At 36.7% G+C, this 25,986-nt stretch overlaps 1 protein-coding gene across 7 annotated transcripts in view; it reads right to left on the reverse strand.

The window, feature by feature from the left end:
- The window catches only part of ATOSA (atos homolog A), a 95,677-nt gene extending 70,667 nt beyond the window's left edge, over positions 1-25,010 (reverse strand). Inside the window, exons 1-2 of one of the 7 annotated variants that reach the window (XM_036917746.2) lie at positions 24,592-25,010; positions 23,172-23,288 (exon numbers count right to left, since the gene is read on the reverse strand). In XM_036917746.2, the coding sequence (XP_036773641.2) occupies positions 23,172-23,187 (16 nt within the window). In that variant the 5' untranslated portion in view covers positions 23,188-23,288; positions 24,592-25,010. Of the gene's footprint in view, positions 1-1,238; positions 2,728-23,171; positions 23,289-23,610; positions 24,490-24,591 lie in introns of those variants that run through there. The other 6 variants (XM_036917745.2, XM_036917744.2, XM_036917742.2 and 3 more) reach the window with 6 other exon arrangements.
- Between the last annotated feature and the right edge of the window lie 976 nt (positions 25,011-25,986).

The raw sequence follows: 25,986 nt of genomic DNA on the forward strand, positions 1-25,986 counted from the left end.
TTTTATAACTAGAAGTTTGTAACTCTTAATCCCTTCCCCCATTTCTTCTATTCCCCCCAGCCCCTTCCCTTCTGGCAACCACCAATTTGTTCTCTGTATTTATGAGTCTGTTTCTGTTATGTTGTTGTTGTTGTTTGTTTTGTTTTCTGGATTCCACATATAAGTGATATCATACAGTATTTGTTTTTCTCTCTGACTTATTTCACTTTGCATTTTTTAAAACTTTCCTATAATCAGTGGGATAGTTTTTCCAGATTCCATAAAAACACATCGTAACCCATATAATGTTCAATTATTACAAATATTGAATTAGTGAGGTTTAATTTAATACAATTTTACTATATGTTCAGTATTAAGTCAGGTATGGAATTATTACATTTAAGAGGACTACTTTAACAACACAGAGAATATAACCCATAACATTGTAATATCTGGATATGGTAACAGGGGTATCTTACACTTACTGTGGCAAGCATTTAGTAATGTATATAATTATCAAGTCACTATGTTGTACATCTGAAACCAATATATATTGTGTATCAACTATATTCCAATAAAAAAATGGAAGGACTACTTAAATTTTAAAATATATACCACGGGTGGTATGTTGTTTTCCAAATCCTTTTTATTTTTCAGTTTTCTGTATGGACATTAACAGAATACGACACTGACTGCAGTTGGATTATACTACTATCCTTTATCTGAACTGCACAGAATTAGCCAACAGATCAAATAATTAAAAGATTGTATATTTTGACATAGCATCTTCAGAAAACCTTTATAAAAAGACCTCAAAGTATATCAAAATTCTAAGCTAAATTCTGACAATCTCTGTCAAATTCAGACACAATGAATTTCAGTTAAAAATAAGTAACTTATTTTAAATATATTCTCCTTAACAGTTCTTATTTTAACACCTCCTGCCCCCGAATACAGTTAACACTTCCAGCTTCCCATTATTATCATATTTTCCCCGCATTAAAGTGAGCACATTGTATTTTGGTTTCTTCCTACTCATTGTTCAGATTAGCATTTTAATAATCTTTAAGCAATGCTGCTCAAAAAAACGGCTATATGAAGCTAAACAAAATTCCCTAAGTTAAATGGTTTTCAAAGTGAGATCATTTTTCTACACCTTTTTATTAAAAATCCATGCAAAGCAAACACCACAACTGGTAAACAGCTACAGAAAACTGGAAGCTTAAAAATAAAGCCGTTAAAAACACTTCATTACACACCTTCTCTTTGAAGCCCTTTGTTTCCACTGAAAACCATACTGGAATCCTTGTATAAAAGAAGTTGCCTTCTGGCTGTCAATAGCTGTATAGTCAGTAACTGAGGGATCCAGATGTCTGCAGTGGTTAAAACAAATGTTCAGCGGTGGGTGCTGATTCCGCTTCCCTCTGTGTAAGGTTTTTCACAAAGGCAGCAGAGTAAGAGCGCACATAGCAACAGCACTCAGAGCTGATTGGACGGAGGGTGTGCTCAGCCGCCCCTGCTTGCTAGGTCCACTACAGCTTCCTGTCTACTTGGCAGCACTATCATGTTGTCTTTGCTTCTCTTACCAACTCAGCTGTGTTTAGGCAACTTGAAAGAACAGAACAAAACGACAAAGTATTACAGCTTGAGCCCTGAAAATGTGTGTCTCTGGGTGCTTTTAAAAAAGAGAAATTCATAAGGCAAACATTTATTTTAGTCAGTGTTTCACATAAAACTGAGGACAGAAAGAGGTGGTGGAGAGAATCAATTTGTTACTTCACATTTCAAGTAAATCAGGTTCTACCAACTGAAACCCTCTGAACACACAGAAATAGGAAAATTTACAATCAGAATAAAGCATCAACCTCCATCTACCTAGGACTATGAATTACTTCACAACAAACTTCACAAATTCCTAGAAAAACACAACCTGTTAGATAGTTAAAATGGGATAGGGCCTAAAATAGTGTCCTCCCACCCCCACCCAAATTAATGCAGTGTCTTTTAAGGGGACAAGAAAAATTGAGGTTAACAGATTGATTGGAAAAAGATTTATTTAAAAAGGGAAATAATCAGTTACTTATTAGTAAATTCTGAGAATAAAAGATTTAAGTAGGTATTTGCATTAAAACGTCTCTTCATATGTAAAAAAAAGTTTAGTCTCAATTCACTTATTTAATTTATCATGAAATTATGGGGATATGAAGACATGGATTTTTTTTTAGGTTTCAGACACTGGACTTCAATGTAGCATCTACACTATCTCCATAAACTTTAAGAACAACAAAAATCCCACCCCAGCTTACAAAGATGTTTGAGAAGTCAATGCAGGTAGTGGGAGATAAACAGACAGGAAGAATTAGAAAAATTTCTCACTTAGGAAATATTTCCCCTGGACATCATATAAAGTAGGATAGTGTTTTTCAAACTTTTAAAGCAATGGAACTCTTTCTGTTTGCATTTTTCCAATAAAATGCACATTAGTGGTAGATTTGGGTTTCTAAACAGGACACGTTTCTGGGAGTAGGAAAAGTCTGCAGCAGAAGCACACTGTTTATTACTCAGATCTTGTTTATCCAGAGTGTCTTGGGGGTAGGAAGCAGAGGCTGATGGAAACGTGGGCGTTATTAAAGTACCCCATGAGCATCAGGAGGCTATTTTTAATTGAGAGAGGCCACAAACACTGCAGTTTCCTATCAGCACCAGAATCCACAAGACTCCTACCCCTGAAAAAAGCTTCTAGGATCCCTGGAGTTCTACAGTATACAAGTAAAAGTACACAGTATACAACCTAGAAGAGTTCAATCCCATTAATACTTATTATAAAGAAAAACCCTGATCATTGGTTCCACAAGTAGCCGGAGGGAGAGCTGCTAAGCCCTCTAGAATAACAGGAGGGCAGATGTGTTTGGGAGCACAGCCAGCCTGTGAGATAAGTAACTCAACGAACGAATGGCATAGTGGGGCAAACAGGGATTTTGGAGTCAGAACAACCTGGGTTCAAAACATGAAGATGCCATTTGCAAATAGTAAGATTCTATACAAATTACTGAAACACTCTAGGCTTCAATTTTCTTATCTGTAAAATGGAGTTAGCTCATAGGGCTATTGTGAAGGCTAAAGGATACTCTCTACTAGCCAGACTGGACTTTTGGTTACTAGGACCCTTAAGCCTCTTCAAAACTTGGAGTCTTTGCAAGTACTACTCCTCTTCTACTAGGAATGGTCTCCCAAAACCCCTTTAACTGATAAGTCTCAGCTTAATTTTCTCTTTCCCAGGGCAGCTTTCCCTGATCTAAGACCAGTCTCAGGCATCCTGTATATTTTTCTTAGTGTTTAGCTCACAGATTGTTAAATAATTATTTGCAAAATGACTGGTTTAATGACATTCTCCTCCACCACACTGTAAGGGCTTTAAAGGTAAGTACTGTGTTTGTCTACATTATTGCTTACGTAGCACCATGCCCAATTTATATTCCATAAACTATATGATTTAATTTCATAACTATGGGAGGTAAATAAAACAAGTATTATTATCTGCATTGTTCAAATAATAAAATCAGCTCTAAAAGTATACTTAATCAAGTCATATAACTAGAAGTCAATGGAAATACAAAGTTTTTATATTTTGGGGCAGATAACTTTATAATTCAAAATTAACCTTTTCCTGTATCTTTCAAAAAAGGAGTGATAATATATAATCCCTTAGTTGTTTTGGAATCTTTTCAGTTATAATCCTTAAACTTTTAAATTAAAGGTTAATGATATCCTGTATCTATAATGTAAAACTATTATGTACAAAGAAAACTTGTAGAAAAAACATTAAATTTAGTTAGAAACAATTGTTAATTATAAAAGAATAAAATGTACCACAAGAGACATGCCACCTTTGAGAAAGTAAAATCCAACTAAGAGATTTATTTAGTGAAATGCTTCCTCTGTGATGCTAATTTTCCAATAAATTTCAAAATAGTGTATTATATAATTCTGAAGAATGCTTGCTTTTCCCTGGTTTATTCATCTTGGTACACAAAACTATAAATGGGCATACTACACAGCAGACTAGCAGACTCCAAGAATGAACTAATGGTTACCAAAGGGAAGGGGTGTGAGAGGGCGGGTGGGGAGGGAGGAAAAAGGGGACTGAGGGTATTATGTTTAGTACACATGGTGTGGGGGATCATGGGGAGAACAGTGTAGCACAGAGAAGGCAAATACTGGATCTGTGGCATCTTACTACACTGATGGACAGTGACTGCATTTGGGTATGTGTGGGGACTTGATAATATGGGTAAATGTAGTAACCACATTATTTTTTCATGTGAAACCTTCATAAGAGTGTATATCAATCATACCTTAATAAAAAAAAAAAGAACAACAAAAAAAATGGGCATGCTATAACAGAATGGCACATCACCTACTTTGTAGATCTCAACAGTCTACAAGTTAAGGATCTGAACAGTATGAAAGTCTAAAGTGCTAGTCCCAGGTTCTCAATTCTCAAACCCCAACTATGAAAAACCCTTTCCCCTGCACCCAGTCTAGCAAGGTCATAATTGTGGTCTCCAAATGGATCAGTTTAGGAAATATAAATTATTTATATTATCCTAATATTTAAGGATATTAATAAATAGGAAAGTGGGTCTTCCGTAGCAGTTTTTCTTAAACTACACATTCCAAATATAAAACAAAAATTTCATATCAACTGTTTCAGATCATCTATGCTTCTAGCACAAATATTTGGGAACTGTCTCTTTTTATGATACTTTAGAAATAATCATGCTAGTTTGGAGACTTTCTAAACAAAAAAAAATATTGCTAGTAGAAAAAAAGAACCCTTAAGAGGTACAATTAAATAGGCACATGGGATAGGTACAGTGCTAACCTTTTCACATACCCTTCTTAGCCCCACAAATGAGGAAAGTGGCTTGTTACTTGCCCAAGTAACCAGAACTAAGTAAGCAAAGTGAGGATTCAAATTTAGGTTTTCCTAAATCTAACACGCATGCTCTTAACCACTATTATCCTTCCCTTAACAATTCCTTTCTTACATATTTCCATAAGGCAAATATTGCATCCCACAAGAATAAAGCTGAAATACAGAAATCTCAAGTTAACATTTTCCATTTATTATTCATTCAGTAACCACAATTATAGCCCCATTGCACCTCAAACCTGTCATTTACATTCTACAGGAAAACAGGATTTGACTGCTAAACAAGGAGCCAGGCTAAAGCTGTAGTGTGATGACTACATGAGGACCCAGTAAAAGATTCAGTGTCTAAAACTTCAATACTTCATGATCACAGATCACCTACCTAATCTGGAGAAATAGGAAAAGTAGAAAAGAATATTGAACCAGGAATCACAGATCCGGGTTCTAGTCTAAACTCTACTTCTAATCAACTATGTGAAATTAAGCACTTCTCTGAAATTATTGATTTTTAAGTCAGGAATCCTTCTCTCTCTCTCTCTCTCTCTCTCTCTCTCTCTCTCTCTCTCTTGCCTGCAATGTTGGTATGTTGTAAGGATCAAAAAGGATATGATAAAATTATTTTGAAAATAACAATGTGCTGCACAAAAAATATACTGTATCATTGGTGGTCTTCTAGGGGATAGCAGTGTAAACATGTTTGCACAAAAGCCAACCTCATTACTGGAAAGATCCCTTAAAGCAGTAAGATATACTTGAGAAAGCCAGATTGTCTAGGGGTTCAGGTTCTTTCCATTTAACGAGCTATTCTGCTGTTAAGTTATTTAAACTGAGTTAATTTCTCTGTAAAGTGAGAATAATAATTTCTGTAAGAGATATAAGCTACCTAGTCCAGTACTTGGTTTTTAAGCAATTTTAGTTTCCTCTTTCCCTTTGTAAACATCAAGTCTATAGGATGTTAACAAATGGTTAATGTGCATGCATACATTCATTCATACATACACACACCCCTGAACAAATAAAATGCAATATATTAGTGGCATCCCATATTAATAAATAGGGATAAAACTTAAATATTGACTACCAAAGAAAGATTTTTATGACACTGATATTTCTTAAGTTTCTTAAATAATGTCATCCTTAACAGCACCTCACACCTCAATAACTAATTTGCAAGAAAGACTGAACAGCCAAAAGTAATGCTGTTAACAGTTTTGGAAATTAGGAAAGTATAAACTAATGGTTTTTCTCATTAAATCAGAGTTTTTGTTCAAAAACAAAATGTTATTCTGCTAGGTCAGTACTGGGATAAATTAAGCCATAATAACTTACATTAATTTCTACCCACAGAGAAATACCTCACAATCATTATTCCTGAAATGATTACCCAGTGATTTGTATTCATTATGATATGGTACAAATAAGCCAAATAGCAATCCAAAAACACTATGTATTTGAGAGCTAAAATACTTCTTAAAATTAAGAAGTACTTAGAGGCTTAATTGGGGTCCTCATCTTTCAAAAGATTTTGGGTTATGATGACCTAGATTAGCTCCAGGAGCAGAGCCTTGTTTACAAAATCCCAGATCTTACAGAGAAGAAAATGTTCTAGCCTGTTTTTTGGCATCATTTCATACTACATTGTTTAAAATGAGCTAGAACAGGGGTTATTTATAATCTAAGCTACCGGACAAACACTTGGTCTAATAATATCTTGTACACATACTAGTCAGATTTAATAAGCATCAAGATCAGGTATAAGAATTCATTTTTAATATCCTATAGTACTTAGTCTTTATAAATTGATACCTCATTTTACATAAAATGTGTGCCAAGATGCACATTAGTTCACCTTTACCTATACTCCTATTTCTTTAAAGACATGTTGTGGGAAGTTAGTCTCCTGTTGTTATATTACGAAGAGTGGTATATTTAATACATTCTTAAAAATATGGAGCCAATCATGAATTTTTTCTTCTTATAAACTGATACTTTACTAACAGTATTTCCATGGAGATACAGTATTTTACATTTACTTATCCCTTTGACAATCATAACTTTGTGAGATAAGAATATTTTGCAGATGAAGAAACTAAATCATAAAGATTAGGGCAACTTGTGGGCTACCTCATTCAATCACCTAATCCAAGTTTAATTCCAAGTCCTGTGTTTTTCTTTTTCTACCTATCACTGGTAGATGTCATTATTTCAACTAAATATGCCAATACTCATACAACTGGCAGATTTTGCATGTTAGCAAAAGTCTGGTAAAGTGAAATAGTTACACAGAATTAATTAAACTTCATGTAACTTTAAGAAAGACTCAATCAAGCTCTCAAAGCTTGAATGCTCTTTGCATTTTTAAAAATTTGCTAATTTCAAACTATTTCTTATAGTCTTGTTTATGAATGGTGTGACTAAACTCATCTGGCTACAAACACCACCTCAAATTCTAATGTATCTAAAACTGAATTAATTTCCTTATGAATAACATTCACTATTATTACCACTCTCAATTCCCTAAGCTATTGAACTTTGGAGAGAATATGAATAGCCATTGATTATGCAATTATTAAGTTCCTGGAACAACCACTTTACTTCTGTCACTACAACAAACCCACAGAATAAATACCATTATTATCTCAATTTTAATCAACAAGAAAACTGAAGCTCAGAGAAGTTAGGTAATTTGATCAAGTTTACATAGGGCAGGTGACAAAACCAGAACTTGAACCTAGGTCTTAACAGTTCTTCTAAATGTTAAAACAACCTGTAGGATTAAATGTATGAAATAAATTTAAGGGGGTTGGGACTATCATTTTCCTTTCAAATAAAATAGGAGAAAGTAAAGTTCATCTACCATTGCATGAGCAAGACTGAGTAATGACTTCTGTTTGTGGGGAGGGAGTGTCATAATGGGGCAGAAACATCAATTGTTTTTGTAATTGTGGGCAGTCAAAAAATATTTTAAAGCCACTCATCCATGTGATACTGTCTCTCATTGCTACCATCTCCTACAATGTCCCCAGTTAGGTATCACATTCAACCAACATGGACTTTGGAGCACATGTTAAATAAAGGCTGATACTGAGTTTTATTTCACTAAATAGAGTTTGAGAAAGAAGTAGTTGCTAGAGATTTTACAAACAAAACATGCACCTCACAGGCTGCCACCACTCAGTTCTACAAACCCTTCTTTCTAGAGGTGACACCATGCTACTAGAGACACAGATGTTCAGAGATCCCTAAGGTTTCAATACGTACAAATTCTGTAACTACTGAATATACCTTTTTCTGCAGTGGGAGAGTTTTCTTTTTCCTCTCAGAAATGCTACAGTCAATCTATCAAGGCTCTCTATTTTTCAACACAATTTCAGTTTATACAGTTATTTCACCCAGTAAGCCAGTGAAAAGTGCTTACCATCTGAGTACCTCAATAGTTTCTAACCTTTTAGACTAGGAAGGTTTTAGCTGTGTTACCTAGAGGGGAAAATCAATAAGGCCTCATGAACTGAGCACCTCAACTGAAACCTGGACTTAATGAGAATAAATTTCTATTCCTCATTCTCCCAAACAAAACACAACATCCAACACACACACACACATACACACATGCATGCATGCATGCACGCACACACGCTCCCTATACCCAAATAAAATATTTCAGACCACCACAACTGGAAAAGGATAGTGGAATGTAGGAGTTTTATAAGTCTGTGTAGGCCATCTGACACTTTTTACCTTTGGGCTAATTCCACTACTCACCACCTGTGCTCTTCCGAAACAGCACAGAGTAACCTCCAGTCCTGATTTGTCTGTTGACTCAGGAAAGACCGCTTCTGACTACAAGTTCCAGAAGCTGTGTTAGTTCTTGCTCATCATTATACTTCCAGCATATATATGCCACACACAGAGCAGGTGCTCAATGATTATTTCAGAAAGGAAAAGGAAAGGGATCCAAATGTCTAGAGTTTTAGTATACTTAACAGTAAATTCTAAAAATGATGTCACTTAACCAATATATTATATAATCACTAATTTAGTATTTATAGCAGAAGGCACTATTCATAAGAATTCAGATGACTATGAATAAAAAGAACATTTTGTCAAAATATGTGCATTTTGGTAGAAACATTTTAGAAATCAAGCATTTCTGAATCAAAGTCCAAGTGTTTTACACTGCATCAAAGTAAGCATCCCATGTCATCAATCATTTGATCTAGTACAAAAGTCCACATAAATTACAAAATATTAGATGCAATACCCTACAGAACACAACTGGGGCAAACTGTCTGTCTCAAGGTATATTTATCTAAATGCAGAATGGAATACAAATTAGTAAGAGAAGATATCAGTACAGACAGCAAAATGACTAATAATTAGAGTGACCATAAAATTCATTGTCCAAACAGTGACACACTTAGAGTAAAAGGAGACAACTGTGAAACAGGACTGGACACAGGGGTAACAGGCATAAACCAGGGCCATTCCAGTAGCATTAATCTGGCCCATCCCCCTCAAAATTCTGAATTTCATGGTACAAATAGAGATACAAAATGGTTAACTTAAATTACTATATGTGGAACCTTAAAAACAAATGAACAAGTAAACAAAACAAACAGACTCATAAACATAGAGAACAGACTAGTGGTTGCCATAGGGGAGGGCAGCAGGGGGATGGATGAAATAGGTGAAGGGGAAAAAAATTAGTGAGACTGTTTGATATGTTGATCTGCTGGTGGTTAAAGGAGTGTACAGAGGTCAAAATACATTGAACTATATACACTAATATCTGTGCACTTTATGTGCCTCAAAAAAAAAACTTTTTCAAGTCAACATGGATGAATTCACATCCAAAAACACAAAACAACCAAATTAATTTTTTAAGTGAACACTTTCTATCCCATGAAACTTACTAAGTCAATACATAAAATTCATGTCTTATATTTGAAATACTTTACAAATGTGTCAGTTTTTTCAAATGTTCTTTTATTTAAAAAGTTACTATATGCATTCACTGCCTCCTAGCTTACTCTTGTCTGAAGGGAAGAGAAAGATAAGTCCTCACCCAAAAGACACTGACAGTGATTAAGCATGCAATAGGCACAAAAACGTTTTTTCCAGCATCTAATAAATGCCAACTCCATGCCAAGCACCATAACAGGTGTGAGGGATGCAGCAGGAAAGAAGTCAGATGTTGTCCCTGCCCTTTGGAGAACAAATATTCTAGTGAAGAACACAGTCTAAAATGAACAAATGAAGGAAGCATAAATTGTAGTACGCATCCGGATCTTCTTTTAGCTCCTAGAGCATGCCAGGTTCTTTCTAAATTCACGAACTGTGCACATAGTACTCCCTTGGCCTGGAATGTTCTTCCCCTCATTCCTTACACAGCTGCCTCTTACTTGTCCCCACATAAGTTTCTCAGAGAGGCCTTACCTAGTCATCCTAACCAAATGGAACTTCTCCTTGCTTCAGTCAGTCACCCTCTTAGCCTTTGTATGTTTCCTCCAGAGCACTCAGAATGTGTACTTGTTGAAGACATATTAACAATAATTGGTAACATTTATTGACTATTTCTTCAGAATCCAATATATTCTAAGTACTTTACACGGATTACTTTATTTAAGCATTATGACAGCCCTTTTAGTAGGTACTATTACTACACATGTTTTTCACACAACAAAACTAAAGGCAGATTTCCTCTACATTTCTAAATAATAAGCTTACCCTGTGATTTTTTGATTTTAAAATTTTAGACATTATCTTCACATTTCTACTTTATATTCCTTTCTCTTTTTAACATCCTACTTTCAAGGATGAAATATGTCTTTCACTTTGACTCCATTTATTACCATTTGATTTTTTTTCCTATAAAGTATATACATATTATTTGGAGAACAATGTTAAACTATAATCACCTAGCATTTGTTTCTTTCAAGTTCCCTGAGGAAGGCTGACTGATAATTATGTAATTTCTGGTGCCAGAACCTAGAGACAGTTGTGCCCTTGCGAGAGGTAGTGTGGCACAGAAAATACTTGACTGGCTAGCAGGAAATGGGAGTTGTACTTTCCTAGTTAGACAGATTACTTCTCTGGGTATTATATTTTCTCAACTGTAAAAATACATTCTTTAAGGACCTTTCCAACTCTGATTCTAGCAATAGCATGACTTTGTAATCTCAGAGTCACAGAAACATTTCATGACCTGAGCTCTTCATAATGGAATTTAATCTATACTATTATATAACCTGAGGATTTTTGTTGTTGTTGTTAGCCATTCAGAGTTTTATGGCAGATACTTGAACTCTTCAATATAAGAAAAAGCACAGACCAGGGTTGTCATATGCTGGACTACAGAAATATGCCTCTGGGACCAGCATCCCAGCAACACAATAATTACTAAGATTTGAATACACTTCCAGTATATTTGCAGGTATGTTCTTTATTCCAACTTCTGAAGTGATTATACCGACTTAAGAACACTCATGCCCATAGAAACAATTTTTAAGAAAGGAGTTATGTCTAATGGAATCTAAGATTTCCTGTGTTGTGCTCATTCTACCACAGTACCTTAAACAAACCCCTTCTATAACTAAATTTTTTCTTTAAGCATTGGTGTGAAAGTGTTTGCTTGGTCAGGTGGGGAAGAGGACATATGTTCATACTCTCATTAATACACTTAGGAAAGCTTATCAGTAACATGGGAGTCTCCATACTCTCATAGCTTACATGAGGTTGGAAGGTACGTGGGTCTCTAACCCTACAGAGTTTATTAAGTTTCTGCCAGTAATTATGTGGAATGAGAGAAGGAATCTCCAACTGAATTCCATTTTCCTCCCCTCTATTTGTTGTTAACACACAGCTACTTTAAATAGTGCAGTTTACTACTCCGACAAAATGTATCATTAAACAATAGCTAATGGTATTATCATGTGTGCCATGTCAATATTCCCAATAATTTTCATAAAAGGAAACATTAATCCTTCATGTATACAAAGAATGGTAGCAAAGGGAAAATAGAGGAAAAAAAAGATTAGGCAACAGTAGAGATGAGTGTCAGGTAATTTTTATAATACCAGATCATAATGTAATTTTGATTGATTTTAAGACTCAGACATTCAATATCTCTGTGGTTTATAATGAAATTTAATAATAGAAATATATTGCCAAATTATTCTTCCAAACTCTTCTCTTTAATCATATCAAAGTTCTTAATAGTGCTTCATTACCAAGTGAATAAAGCACGAACTTCGTAGCTTGACATTCAAAATCCTTATCTTGTCCATTCCTAAATAACCCCTATAATTCACAGTCTACCTGCTGTGCCTTGACCATCTCAATTGCTCATAAGGTCCTCTCTTCCAGTCCTTCCCCCTCTCAATCTCTACAAATTTCAATCTATTCAAATTATACCTGTCTTTTAAGGCTCAACACAGCTGCTGGCTCTACCAAAAGACAGTTTTTGTCCTGAAATTTACCCCCCCAGCTATGAACTCTGATATCAGACATTACTTTTACCACTTATTCAGTAACCACATGTCTTGTATTATGTATATTTGTGTAGTTAATTCATTGGATCCCCTAGTAACTTTGAGAAGCGGGCATAAATATCCTTAGAAACAAAAACTGACACTAGAGAGTTAATACTTAGGGTCACAAAACTAACAAATCACAGACAAAGAATGTATAAAATTTTCCAGTAATGGGTTTTATGCTACACCACAGAGATACTAAAAGTCATGCAAGCATTAATTCAACAATAGATATTTATTGAGCAGCTACTAATGCCAGGCACCAGTCGACGCATGGGGAAACACAGCAGTGCACAAACTCCATTAAGGCCCTGCTCTCTTGAAGCTTACATTCCTATTGGGGAGAAACACAATAAGGCAAATAAATAAATACGTAACACCAGGTCATGCAGTGCTAAGGACTATGAAGAGTAAATAAGTGTAAAGAGAGAATAAAAAAGCTGTATTCTTTTTGATAGAGTTGTCTGGGAAGGCTTCTCCGAGAAGGTGACAACTGAGCAGAAAGTCAAATGAAGAACAGTCCCGAGACCCACATTCTAAGAGGGGACAGTGTATGCAAAGGCACCACAGTGACGGTGCCGGCGCTGGTAGTGAGGTTGATAGGCCTAGAGTGAAGGGAACCTTAGAAGAGTACTAAGAAATGAGGTCAAGAGAGGTAGATGAGGCTTTAGAATCAAAAATGCAATTCTTCCCAATTCAAATATAATCCAAAATATAATTCTTTTCCAATTGAAAAAAAATCTTGGAATTTTACCAATGCTCATTTTTCTCTTGAATTTACTTTGTCCAAGTAAAGTTTTTTTTTAGAAAGCTAAATAAGGAAGTATCTGCTAAAATCTTAACTGCCCTATTTACATGACCTAATTTTTTTCCCCAAAAGCCAATAATTTTACTTCCACTTTACATATTTTTATGGCATACTCTAAACCTTCCTAAATATTGTCCAACATCAGGATCTAACTCCCTTTTTGTAACTGGAAGCAACTTACTTCCTTAAAAAACAATATTGGGACCTCTAGGGAAAGTGAATATAAACTGTAATAGATACTAACATTATGTCAGAGTTAGGTTTCTTGAGTGTGATAACTGCATTGCAGGTAAATGTTTAACAACTAGCTCTCCAGAGGGAAAAAAACCAAGGTTTGTAGCCCATTTCCAAGGTGTAAATACTGCTACCAGTGCTGATTTCAAGCAAGTAACTTGATACAAAGTTGGGAATAAATGTATGCAATCAACCTTCACATGTTGATACCAGCCAGTTCCATATCAAAGTACACAGGATTGAACTGTCATGATGCCTGTCACTTTCAAATTATAAAAACAAAAAATAAAAACAAACCCCTATGTCTGTCTAGCTATCTAACTAATCTACCTACCTGTTGAGAAAGGTGAAACAGAAGTGGTTAAATGTTCACAATTAATCTATGAAAAAGCACTGGATGTTAACTGTATGATTCCAATTTTTCTGTGGGTATTTAATTTTTAAAAAATTATATCTAAATTATAGAGCAAGCAATGTAGGGAAGTTTAAAGAAATCCTATGGCCAATTCTTCTGTAAAATAAATCAGAATTTTTTGTGTATCAGTATCTCTTCATCAAGTATACCAAATATGATATAGAGCTTTGAACTAAAGTTAATTTTAATACTGAAACCTCAAAAAAAAGAGGAAATTTGCCAAATCAAATGCTGAAATTAATAGAAATGACCCATTAGATAATGTGACATGATATCTTCTCACAAAAGAAAATTGCTGATTTGGTTAAAAAATGTAATAGGATTTTCTAGATGTCAGAATTAAGTTTTTTAATGGTCTGATTTCAGATATTAATACCAAATTTTAATTCCGTTCAAGAATATGTTTGGTAAGTTGGAAAATAAGAAATGAAAACTACATTTATAGTTAATCCCCAACTATAAATTAGTTGTGCTCCCAAAAGGGACAAGTTTTAAATTCCAAGTGATTGCCATACTTGGAATAAATATTATTATTTATAAATAACTTGAATTATGACTAGATTCCCAGGCTACCCTACTGAAGGTTTCTTAATCTATAAAGGCCATTGACACATCATGGAACAAGTCTGGGTCACAAAAGCAGAAGGGCCAAGCTCCAAGCACTAAATCAATCCTAGGTAATATTCTCAAAAAAAAAAGCAATTTTGAGCACCACCTCACCACTGTAATATTTTCTAATCTCCTATTGTTCACTCCCACACCAATCTGTCGTAACACTGCTCTAAATTCTCACTATGGTGTTTTATCACCCAGGAATGGTTAGTGTGTTCAGATCACCTATTTTCCCTCTTCCGCTGCATCAACATTACAGATGCGTAGTTCAGTGCTGGTTTTGAGTTCCTCTAGTTGTATATTGCAGAAAACAAAGTTCAAAGTGACAGACAGTAAGGGTCTGTAGATTTCTTGTGCCTATTACGACTTGCCTTCAAAAGAACACTAGAACACGTTCCTCAGTGCTGCTGATAAAGTTGTGTATCCTCAAAGCAGAACACTCACCAATCCCTGTTCTGTCCTAGGCATATGTTAGGTGTGGAACTATAGGTTCTCAGTTCATCCCTTCGGCAGTCCTTAAGGTTGATGGTGTTAGAACAAAAAGAACTGAAGTTCAGACAGGCTATGTAATTTGCTCAAGGTCATTTGGCTGATATTAGAATTTGTATCTAAGTCTGACTCTAAAGCCTTAGGATATTAGCTCTTTCCTGCATTTTGCCCACTGCTAAAAAGGATCCACTGAAGCTAATTTTATGCCAAAATATGGCTATCATTTCAATATTCCTCAAAAATATATATTTACATATATATTTATTAATCTACATGTATCTCTAGTTGGCATAATTTCAGTCAGGGTAACAGGGAAAACTTTAAAAATAGAAAAAAACAGGCACTATGTGAATGGATATGTTTAAACAGCAACCTCAACTAAGATGCAGCTGGCTGTGCTTGGCAGCACCTGGCCTTTGCTCTTCTATACACATGATCGATCCTGCCCATGGGGTAAACTAGTCAACATATACAGCACTTCACAGCTTACCGGGTTCTTTGATGCATTATCTCATCTAAAGCTCAAAAGCAACACTTTGAACCACTACATTTCACAGAAAAGAAAACAGGTTTGAGACTTGACCCATGTCATAGAACCTGTGACAGAAAGTGTCCCAAATCTAAGGTCTAAATCCTTTGGGTCTTTTTCCTATTAACCTACCCTACTTGTACTCACAAACCTTAAGTTCTTCATTAAACCAATTTAATCTCTCTCACACACACTGAAATAGCAAATTCAGCATGGTGGATGAAGGACAGGGAGCTTCCAGCAAATGAATGTGTGTGGATCATTTGTTAATCAGATGAGGACCACCTATGTCAAACAACTTTTGCCCACTCCTATTGTACAGCATTTTAGTTCAATCCAGTGATATTTAATCAATTAAAAAATATAACTTTCCTTTAAGTAAGTTTTGGGCATGTGCATTTTGAATCTATTTTTTAACTGGGTATAAAGTTGTGTTAGTAGCCTAATATCATAATTCAAACAAAACCCTCAACTCTCAGAATTTCAGTGGGTGCCAGTAAAACAATCAATGATTACTAACTATCTGCTTCCATTCCTATTTGCTCCACAAACATTGAGACATACTAGTTATTCATTCTTGCAACCAATACATATGCACCCACAACGCACCAACCGTATATGCCCTGGCCTGTCTACTAGGGGATGGGGATACAGCTGTAAACGAGAGGCAAGCACCTGGACTCATGGAACTTAAAATCTAGTTGTGGAGACAAACAATAAACAAACAAACAAAAAATTACAGAATGTGGTAAACATTATGAAGGAAACAAACTGCTGAGACACAGAGATACTAAGGACATCTAGTTCAATAAATAATAGACGCTAACATTAACTCAGCATTTTAGATACGGTAGTCAGAGAATGTCCCTCTGAAAAGTAACATTTAAGCCAAGATCAGAAGGATGACAGGAGCTACCCACGTAATGACAGGGGAGAAAGGCTTTTTAGGCAGTAGTTATAATGCATACAAAGCCCTCAGTGGTAATCAAAAACCTAAAAGGGGCCAGTGGGGATGGGGATGGTAAACAAGGAGAAGAAATACAAAAGATCTTATTAAAATTTTACTGGATGAGTGTTTTGTATATGAAAATGAAAATAGGAGAAAACTCTATTCACGTTGTTGCTAGGTGTCTTTGGTGTTCCACATTGATTATTGTCTAATATTTTGACTAGCTACTGTTATTTTTACCCAATCTGTTTCAGTTTAATAAGAAGTCAAACATAATGATGAAGAAACAATTCTGATTTTTCACCCATCTGACCAAAGAGAATTAACTATTAACAAGTTGATTTTGGTTTACCTACTGAGAAAGAAGTACTATTTCCACGTACTATAATTTTGCTTTTGCATTATAAAAAAAAAAAATTAGTATTAAGTTAGAATTTCAAGTTTAATATTCCCTATTTAGTATAGTTAGCCTCAGATGGGGAAAAAACATTGCCATAATCAGGTACAAAGTTGAGAAGAGTGAAAGAATAAATATAAATGTTCTCCATTTAACAACTAATTTTTTACTTGCCCATGGTATAGAATGCTCAGGCCCCATGGGTTTCTTCACTTTTTGAAAAGGAAATCACCTTTTAAGTCAGTCTCTCTATACACACATTAGCCTTTCAATTCTGCTTTCCAATTATCTTTTTTCTCATCCTACAAAGAAATGACAGTTTTCCATCCACTAATCATTTCCTTCTTACCATATAACAGGCAAAAACATAGACAAGGCAACTCTCTGTCAATCCCTTTAGTATCTAATACCAGAATTTGTATCAAGCCAGCAATTATTTGACAGCTACTGATGTCAGTACCCATCAGTATAAATGGATAACAGACCAACAGTCGCCAGTTTTTGACTTGCGATCACAGTGAATACACAAAACATTTACAGCTGAATTAGCCCCTTTCTTTTGTCCTCCCTAGCTTTTTCTAAATGGACTAACTTCTTAATTTACAATATTCCAATAACAAAGCAGCTCATAAATGAATGTTCACTATGTGCTAGACCCTGTTCTAGCACATTATGTACTTTATTTTATCTTCAAAATAACCCAAAGGCAAGGAAGGCACTATGACTTCCCCCACTGTAAAGACAGAGAAGGTGAGGCACCGAGAAGGTAAGTAGCTTTCTAAGATCACAATCCCTCCCAAATGTGTTTTGCACTTTCCTCAAGCCTATTTTTAAATCAATTTGGTTCCAATATCTTATAATATTTTAACATAACTTACTGCTGCCAGTCACTGGGTTAAGAGCATGTACTTGAGTTTACTTCAAATCTAGGCTTGCCCTCTTATTATCTATGTAACTTTGGTAAGTTACCAAACCTCTCTTCCTCATTCAGTTTCATTTATCTATAAAATGGAGATGACAATACTATCTACTTCCTTGAGAAACCATGAGAATTAATTGAGTTATACATGTAAACTACTTGAAACAGTGCCTGGCACAGAGTATATACAAGTGTTAGCTGTTATTAATACTACTCACCACCACCTCCACCTGAGAATTTAGTAAAAGCTTGCTCTATTTAATCTAGGCAACATTTTTCTTCCCTCCAATATTTATCATTTCAATTGTTGGATTTACATTAGCTAATAATAAGTATTCTTGGCAAATAAGCAACACAACTAATTCCCTTGCTATTTTTTCTAGTCCTTACCATTCTTTCTTCCTATTTCAGTTGCCCAGAATTGTTTGAGGTTAATAGGGTTGCATTATACTCTAGGTAAGTTCATAAGCCACTCCAACACTAAGGCTAAAGCCTAAATTTGTAATATAATAAAAAAGGGGCTTAGTCCATTCAGCCTGCTTTAATAAAATACCATTAACTAGGTGGATTATAAACAATAGAAATTTATTTCTCACAGTTCTTTTGGTTGGGAATTCCAAGATCAAGGCACCAGCAGGTGTAGTGTCTGGTAAGAGTCAGCTTCCTCAGAGACTGCTCTTTCCACTATAACCTCAGATGGTGGAAGGAATGAGAGGGCTTTCTTCAGCCTCTTTTATAAGGAAACTAAGTCATTCATGAGGACTCCACCCTCATGACCTAATCACCTCCCAAAGGCCCCACCTCCAAATATTAACACATTGAGGGGTACGGTTTCAACGTATGAATTTTGGGGAGGAACACATATAATAAGTACTCCTTTCAATTTTGACTCAAGAAAAAAAAAAATCAAACTGCTATTTTGTTTGTGAAAAGGTTTTACACTAAGTTTTTACTTAGGAATCATAAATGGCCTACAATTTGTGTTCAAATATGAATTTAATCTCACCCTTAGATTGCTCTGCAAAGTCTTAATCCACTTTTAAGAAATCAAAACTAGAAATCTTAGGCGTATCAAAACTAGAAATCTTAGGCGTACATTATTGGTGTAGTTTAAACACAGTATGTTTAAATTACTAATTTATTGATGATTTACTATATTTGACAGGCCTTAATCTTTCATAACAGTTGGTAAGCACAGCTAACATACTCAGAAATGTCTGATGAAAAAACTGTTTGTAACCAAAACATAAAGCATAGCAAATTACATTTATCTTTTAAAATTAAACAGATTTTGATTTTACTTAGATTACTATACAATATCATAAACTTAGAGGACTTCAAGGACCTCTGGGATATTTGAAATCAAAACATAAGCTTATATTCTATTAATTTGAAATATATTTTTATAGGAAAAATATTTATCACTCATTCAAAAGTAAAATTAGAAATACCATACATTTTAAAACAAATAATACAAATAAATATTAAATGTGAAAAAATAAAATGTTTTAATTACTTCTACGCAAAGACCTCACTTTTGACTGCTCTTGAAACACTGGGCATTCAATATCTACCTAGCACCAGGTCCATGCTTTATATCCTGAGTACAAGGCAAAATAACATTGCTTAACCTCTCCAGCTGCCTGACTTTAGTCAGCAGTTAACACCATTAAAAATCTAGTCCCAGGAAGCTTACTCCACTCATGTCAACCCCTAAATAGAAAAATTAAGCTACAATTGTAATAACAAACAATAAAGAAATAAATTACACATGTATGTCAAGTATCATTTTGTAGCTTTTATATTTTCTCAGATAACTATATATCAAAAGCCTATTAAATCTGCTTGAGCCTTAGGTTGAACACTATGAATGCAAAACAAAACAAAACAAAACAGTATTGGGTCATTGCACATTTGATTATTTCCTTACCTCTGTTGAACATATTTTGTAATTGACCAACATAAAAACATCTACAATGTCTTAACATAATAAAAGTTACCATTTAAAACTTACTATGTGCCGACCACCGTCATATTTCATTCTAACTATGAGAAGTTGGAATTATCCCCATCTTATAATAACAAATAACCTGAGGCTCTCAGGGATTAAGTAAACTGATGAAAATTGTATAGCTAGCAAGTAATGGGACATGGATACAACCACCAGTCTGATTCCAAGGCCTGTGCTAATGACAATATCAAAGACTCCTCTTTGGCAGCATTGCCAAAGTAATGTTATGTAATGTTTAAAAATAAAAAAAAAAAATTACCCCATACTACAGTAAAATACCACTGACTACTGGAAATGTAGTTATCACACTGTACAGTAACATCTTCATTATCTGAAAGTAAGATAGAATCTCTCCTGACTTTCAATTGAACAATAGGCAAAACTGACCAATGCTTTCCATACCCTCCATAAAAGCAAACTGACAGACACTAATGTTCTCAGGTTGCACTTCTAGCTGCCTGCACATTTCTACTTCTATTATTTGAGTTATATGCATAGCTAGAATCTGGTATTTGCTCCCAAACCTGTTTAGGCCACTCTATTTATAACAACTAATTTAAATGCTACATGAACCAATAAAATGAGTGTAAAAAATTATTCCTGTGAAAACTATATTGAATGCTTTGGAAAAAAACATATTTTGATGAACATAAATTCCCTCTCCCTCCAAAACAAATTCCTATTGACTTACATCACCCAAGAGACTGATAAAATTGTGTGAAACATTTAAAAGATTTTTAAAAACTTTAGTGTAAAAGATCTCACCCTCAGATTGCTCTGCAAAGTCTTAATCCACTTTTAAGAAATCAAAACTAGAAATCTTAGGAGTACATTATTGGTGTAGTTTATACAAGAAAGAGCATATCTAACTCTGAAAAACAGGCCCCACTTCACCCCCCCCCTCCAAAAAAGCTTGGGCCCTACATCAAGACAGGTGAAATAATTAAAGCTGTTACTTTATGATTCTTCACTTAAACGGACTTTTTCAACTAGCCAGCCAACTACCACACCCAACTGTGTAGGGTAAGAGGCTCCTACTGAATTTATTTAGAAACTCTCTGAAGCACTACTATATTCCACCATAAGCAAATATCTCAGAGATATCAACACTAGATAATCTACACTAGAATTCACACACTTAGTCAGGTCAGAATGAATTATTTGATAAATTCTCCTATTTATTTACTCTCATTTTATAGAGAACTCAGTATTAAGCATAGTTATTTAGTTCTCTAGCCCAGGGACTAAAAACAGTAATATTAAAAGGAGGCAAGAATAAGTATATATTAGCACTAAAGACTGCTGACAGCATGGGAATTTAAAATCAGATCTTTAAAAAAAAAACTGAAGGGTTTAAGCTAGAGGCAAAAAAAGTCTCACATGTTTAAATACTTCTTCAGGGCATTTCTAGATTATGACAGAGTACAAAGTTGAAATTCGTAACAATGTCCCTTTATCTTCAACTAAAGGTTAAACTACATAGACTCTGTATATTCTTTTATTTTTTTAAAGGGCAAGGAGACATTATTATTTTAGAGGCCTGTCCACATATTATGATCACAACTGAAAATATTTTTTTTTGGCATTTAAAGAGTTAAGTTTCAATTACCCAGAAAATTCACTCTATAGAATCATTCTTAGACACCAATGTAGAAAAATATGAAGTATTGTAACCTAGCTAAGTTTTGCCCATAATTGTGCCTTTAATTCAATGGGTTGTGAGAGCAATTTTTAAAAATGGAAATAGAACAGAAAATGCAAGACCACATCGCGCATAGTAAAGGTAAGCATGTTTTGTGAAAAGTTTATTTCAGTATTTCTATACTACTTTTCAGGGTAAAAGATATTACTTACTCTGGGTTCTGGTCAAAAGAAAGCCATGGGACTAAAGACTCATATTATTATTATGAAAAACAATCACAATACTAAACTTGCAATCCCATCATTTTTACATTGTAATACTAAAAAAAAGTACAATTAAAAAGTCATTTCTTTAAAAGCCTTGATGAATAAAATTTTTCCTAGTAACCTATATATCAGTATTATCTAACATTTTATTGTGTTTAGTACTAGTTTTGGCTAAATAAAGATGTGTACAAATACTATTTTTTAAAGTGTTTACAAACTTAAATCAACTTTTAACAAGAAAAAAATGCAAAACAAATAACGACTTTGATTTTATTTGCTTGTTTATTCTGAGATGCAATTACTGATCTTGGTGCCATTTTTCAAAAGTTACTGATGTAATCCAGAAGTCTAAACTTGTGATTCTACACAAGCAACCTGCTTATTTAGTAGCAATATACTTAACACACTTATTAGTACTTCATGCATACATAGCTGATTTCAGGAAACAGCCAACACTTAAAACTAATTTAAACCACTAAATTAAGTCTGGCTTTCTCTACTTCATTCTGGCATATTTTATAAGACACTATCACCAAAGACATATTTTAACTAGAAAAGAAAATTTGTCTTTCTTACCCACTTTGAAAGATATGGAAAAAAATAACCATACCCATCTTGTAAAACATAGCTTTTTAAAAAATAAACATCTAACTCATATGAGGATTGAACATCATGTCTTCCTAACTAACTCATAGAAGAACATTTCCAATTGTAAAGTCTTAGATTTGGAAAGAACCCTGCCATCTTAGTTCAACTTCCTACTAAACACAATAATCCTCTTCCTACATTCAAATCCTCATCTGACTGAAGTCTTCACTCCTAATTACTACTGCATTAAAATCTTCTAAACTTGGTCCTGGTCATTAACCAAAAGAAGATTGATATGTGATAAGTAAAATCCTGAAAATACAGGTTTTGAAAGGAAATGCCACCTTTCCTGGTTTTATTCCTAGGCATTTCAGTAGCCCTAACTGTCCATATGTTGATATACTGAATAAGGCCCTAGAGTACTTTGCACATTTTTAGAGTTTGCCTAAACATAAAAATCAGCTAATAAAAGCAGTAATAATAATAACGAAACAATAATTGTCAACTCAATCTTAAACTTTCTCAATTTAGCTCGTTCAAATTCTCAAGTTGAAATTGACTAAGAATGAATAATGCAACTCGAAAATGGTATTGTGGCAACAGACACAAATGCTGTTCTTAACCATTTCATTTTGAGTTACACTACAGTCTCTCTTCTAACTACTACTTTACAAACAGTGTTCCAGAATGTATCCTCCCATCCAGATCTCTTCCATGTGCCCTCCTCTACCCCACCAGCTGGAATCTGTAATAGAAACAAGTAATAATGTGTAATACACAGGAGTTGATCCTGCTGCGGAATTAGGTTAACACTTCTAAAATGGGGCCCAGAAAAAAAAAAATCCCACTTAAATAAATCATTTACCTCGGTCTGGCTTCATTTTCACATCCGATTTCCACCCAGAGTGGTGTGAAATACACGTATGGGTTCTTTCAACAGGCTCGCCGCTGATTCTATGGCTACTGCTCCGTTTTCAGACCGCTAAAGGAGATCAAAATAAAGTTAACCTGGTCCTGCTCTAATACCCGGACCTTGCAAGAAAACTACTGTTAACAGGCCTCTTCTTGGCATTAACTGCGGTGACAGCACCATTGGCAGGTCTGAAAGAAGCAAAACTCCCTCTGCACCGCCTCCCCCGTCTCCTCCAGAGCGAGCACCCATCTTCCCCGCCCCTGTGCTCTCCAGGCCAAAGTGTCCTTCTTTGACACAGCGTCTCTGAACCAAAAGGAAGATCTATTTATAACCTGGAGGTACAAGCAAGGGAAAAAAAAAAAAAGGACTCAAGCAACACAAGCTAACTAACCCCTTTGTAAAAAACAGCCGCTGGAAACAGTGGCACCTCGGCAGTCACTGGTATAGAAATTCTCCGACCTGGTTGGCGCCTGGGCTCAGGGAATTCTTCAAGACCCCTAGCGCCACGCCAGGAGCTCCGCGCGCCCCGCGGGGCCTCACCTGTGCAATCACCCTCTGGCTAGCCTTCCTACCGCAACCGCGGCCAAGTTTACACAATCGGAGGGTCAGAAAGAAACACGAGCCATCTCCTCGCGCCCAGCCCCCAGCCCTAAACGAACTCCACTGGGCTGTCCGGGTGACGCCTGCCAACCCCCAGCCCTGCGCGGCCAGGCCTGAGGTCGGCCCCGGGAGGGTGTTCTCAGCCGGGCGTTCGCCGGGCTCGGCGCAGCCGGCGCGCTGCGGGCGCCTGCCTTCCCTTCAGCCCCGCCGCACCGAGCGCCGTGCCCGCCCCTCTCCCCAGCGGAGAGTTGTTTTCATGGCTCCCTCGGCCCACCTCTGCTGACTAACTCACTCTCTTCTCCCGTCCCAAACCCTCCTCTTGGCACTTCTCTCCGCCGTTTGCCCAGCGGCTCACATCACACTCCCAGCCTCAGACTCCGAGAGGCGCAAGGCCGGCGAAAGCGGTGTGCAGCGCGCAGCGGCCCCGGGGCTTCGTTAGGGGACCATGGGGGCCCGAGACTACAAGCCCGACGCGGCTCCCCGGCGCCCCTGTGGCCATCCACCCCCGCCTCAGCCGCCGCCCCGCTCCGCCGCCTGCGCTCAGCCCCTCGTCCTGCCCGGCGGGCACCCGAGCCCCGCAGCCCCCGGGCTTCGGCCGCCCTTCGCCCCGGCCGGCCCGCTTGCCCCGCGCCGCTGCCAGCTCCTCGCCCGCCCGCTGTCTCCAGCTCTGACGCCCTAGCTCCCGGTCCCCCTCGCTCGCCCAGTTCTTTCTCTGCTGTTTGCCCTGTCAAAATACTGCCCAGATCACGTGGCCCGACAACAGCCAACCCACCGCTCGTCACTTCCTCCTCGGCGGCCTCCGCGGCGAGCGCCCGGTTGTTATGGCAACGGCCCGCGAGACCCGGGGCGCTAGGTTGGGGTCCCGGGTTTCGGTGCAGGTGCCCCACGGCAGAGCGCGCTGGATGGCCGCTGCGAGGGGCGGCGCAGCTCCGGGCGCCCGAGAGGCGCGGGGCGCGTACGCCGCGCGGGCCTCTGCCTGCACAGAGAGCCGGCCGCGGCGCGTCTGGGACCAGGAGTCGAAGCTGCGCGATTAGAGCAGAGGGTAGCTGGAGAGAAGTCATCCGAGGGCCTGCCCCAGACGTGGAGGATAATTATAGTCTCCTCCTCCTCCACCCGCGATGCTGGCGCAGAGTTGTGATCGAGCCTCAAGTAGACTGCAGCGCACGGTGGACCCTGGGTCTAATGTGGCCGGGACGCGAGAGTGAGCAGCCATGCACGTCAGGGAGGGGGGAGTTTAAGAACAAGACGTCCCTCTCACCCTAGATTTTCCCAAATCGCTAGAGATTTACTAGGATTCAAAACCCAAGCTCCGGAGGCACTCGCTGTGCTAAAAATAACTTTTATAACATCTGAAACACTGACTCATAGCAGGATACCTTTTGACACCGTGTTATTGTTGGGGAGCTGTAATTTTGTTGTTGTGCTAGAACAAGGTGACATGATGACATTTCGTGTTGTGATGTTGTGTCATCACTTAAAACACAAACAGATGACAAGGATCTGCTGCAATTTAAAAAAGCAGTCCCAACAAGGGCCGAAGCTATTAGCTTCTCAGTTTATAGACTAAGTACACATAGGGTTGTGAGCTCAAAAGAGAGAAGTACAAAATTTGCAATGCTCTTTGGTTTCATAATATTTTTTTTAAGAAATAATTTTGCATACAAGAATAACAGGAAAGTATTAGGACAGGTCTAAAGGTGATTTGCTGTGTAGTCTTTGTTTCTGAAGTTTTACAGTATGTATTGCTTTTACATCAGAAAGGTTTTTGTGAAGTACAAGATTGGAAACTGCATTTTTTTGCCTCAGATCTAGCAAATAAATGAAATTTATTTCAGTTATTGCTGTAGAAATAGTAATATTTTCTAGATATTTTGATCTGTACAGTAAAGTTACATGGGCAACTGCCATTATTAACCTTAACCCTAAGACTGTATCTAGTCAAATAGGACAGAACATTCAGAAGGGCAACATTTCATTTCATGGAAATGGCCTGGCATCACAAAGCTGAAACTGACAAATGGCAACAGTTCCTTAATCTGTGTTAATGGCTACAAATGCTAACTCCGGTGTATTTGACTTTAATATTATTGATTTTACATTATATAGTTTCTTTTATGAACTGAGGTTTTAGTTGTTCTACAACTGCTTCTCAATCAACCTTGGTAAT

Source organism: Manis pentadactyla, chromosome 11 (assembly GCF_030020395.1).
Source record: "Manis pentadactyla isolate mManPen7 chromosome 11, mManPen7.hap1, whole genome shotgun sequence".
Lineage (NCBI taxonomy): Eukaryota > Metazoa > Chordata > Mammalia > Pholidota > Manidae > Manis > Manis pentadactyla.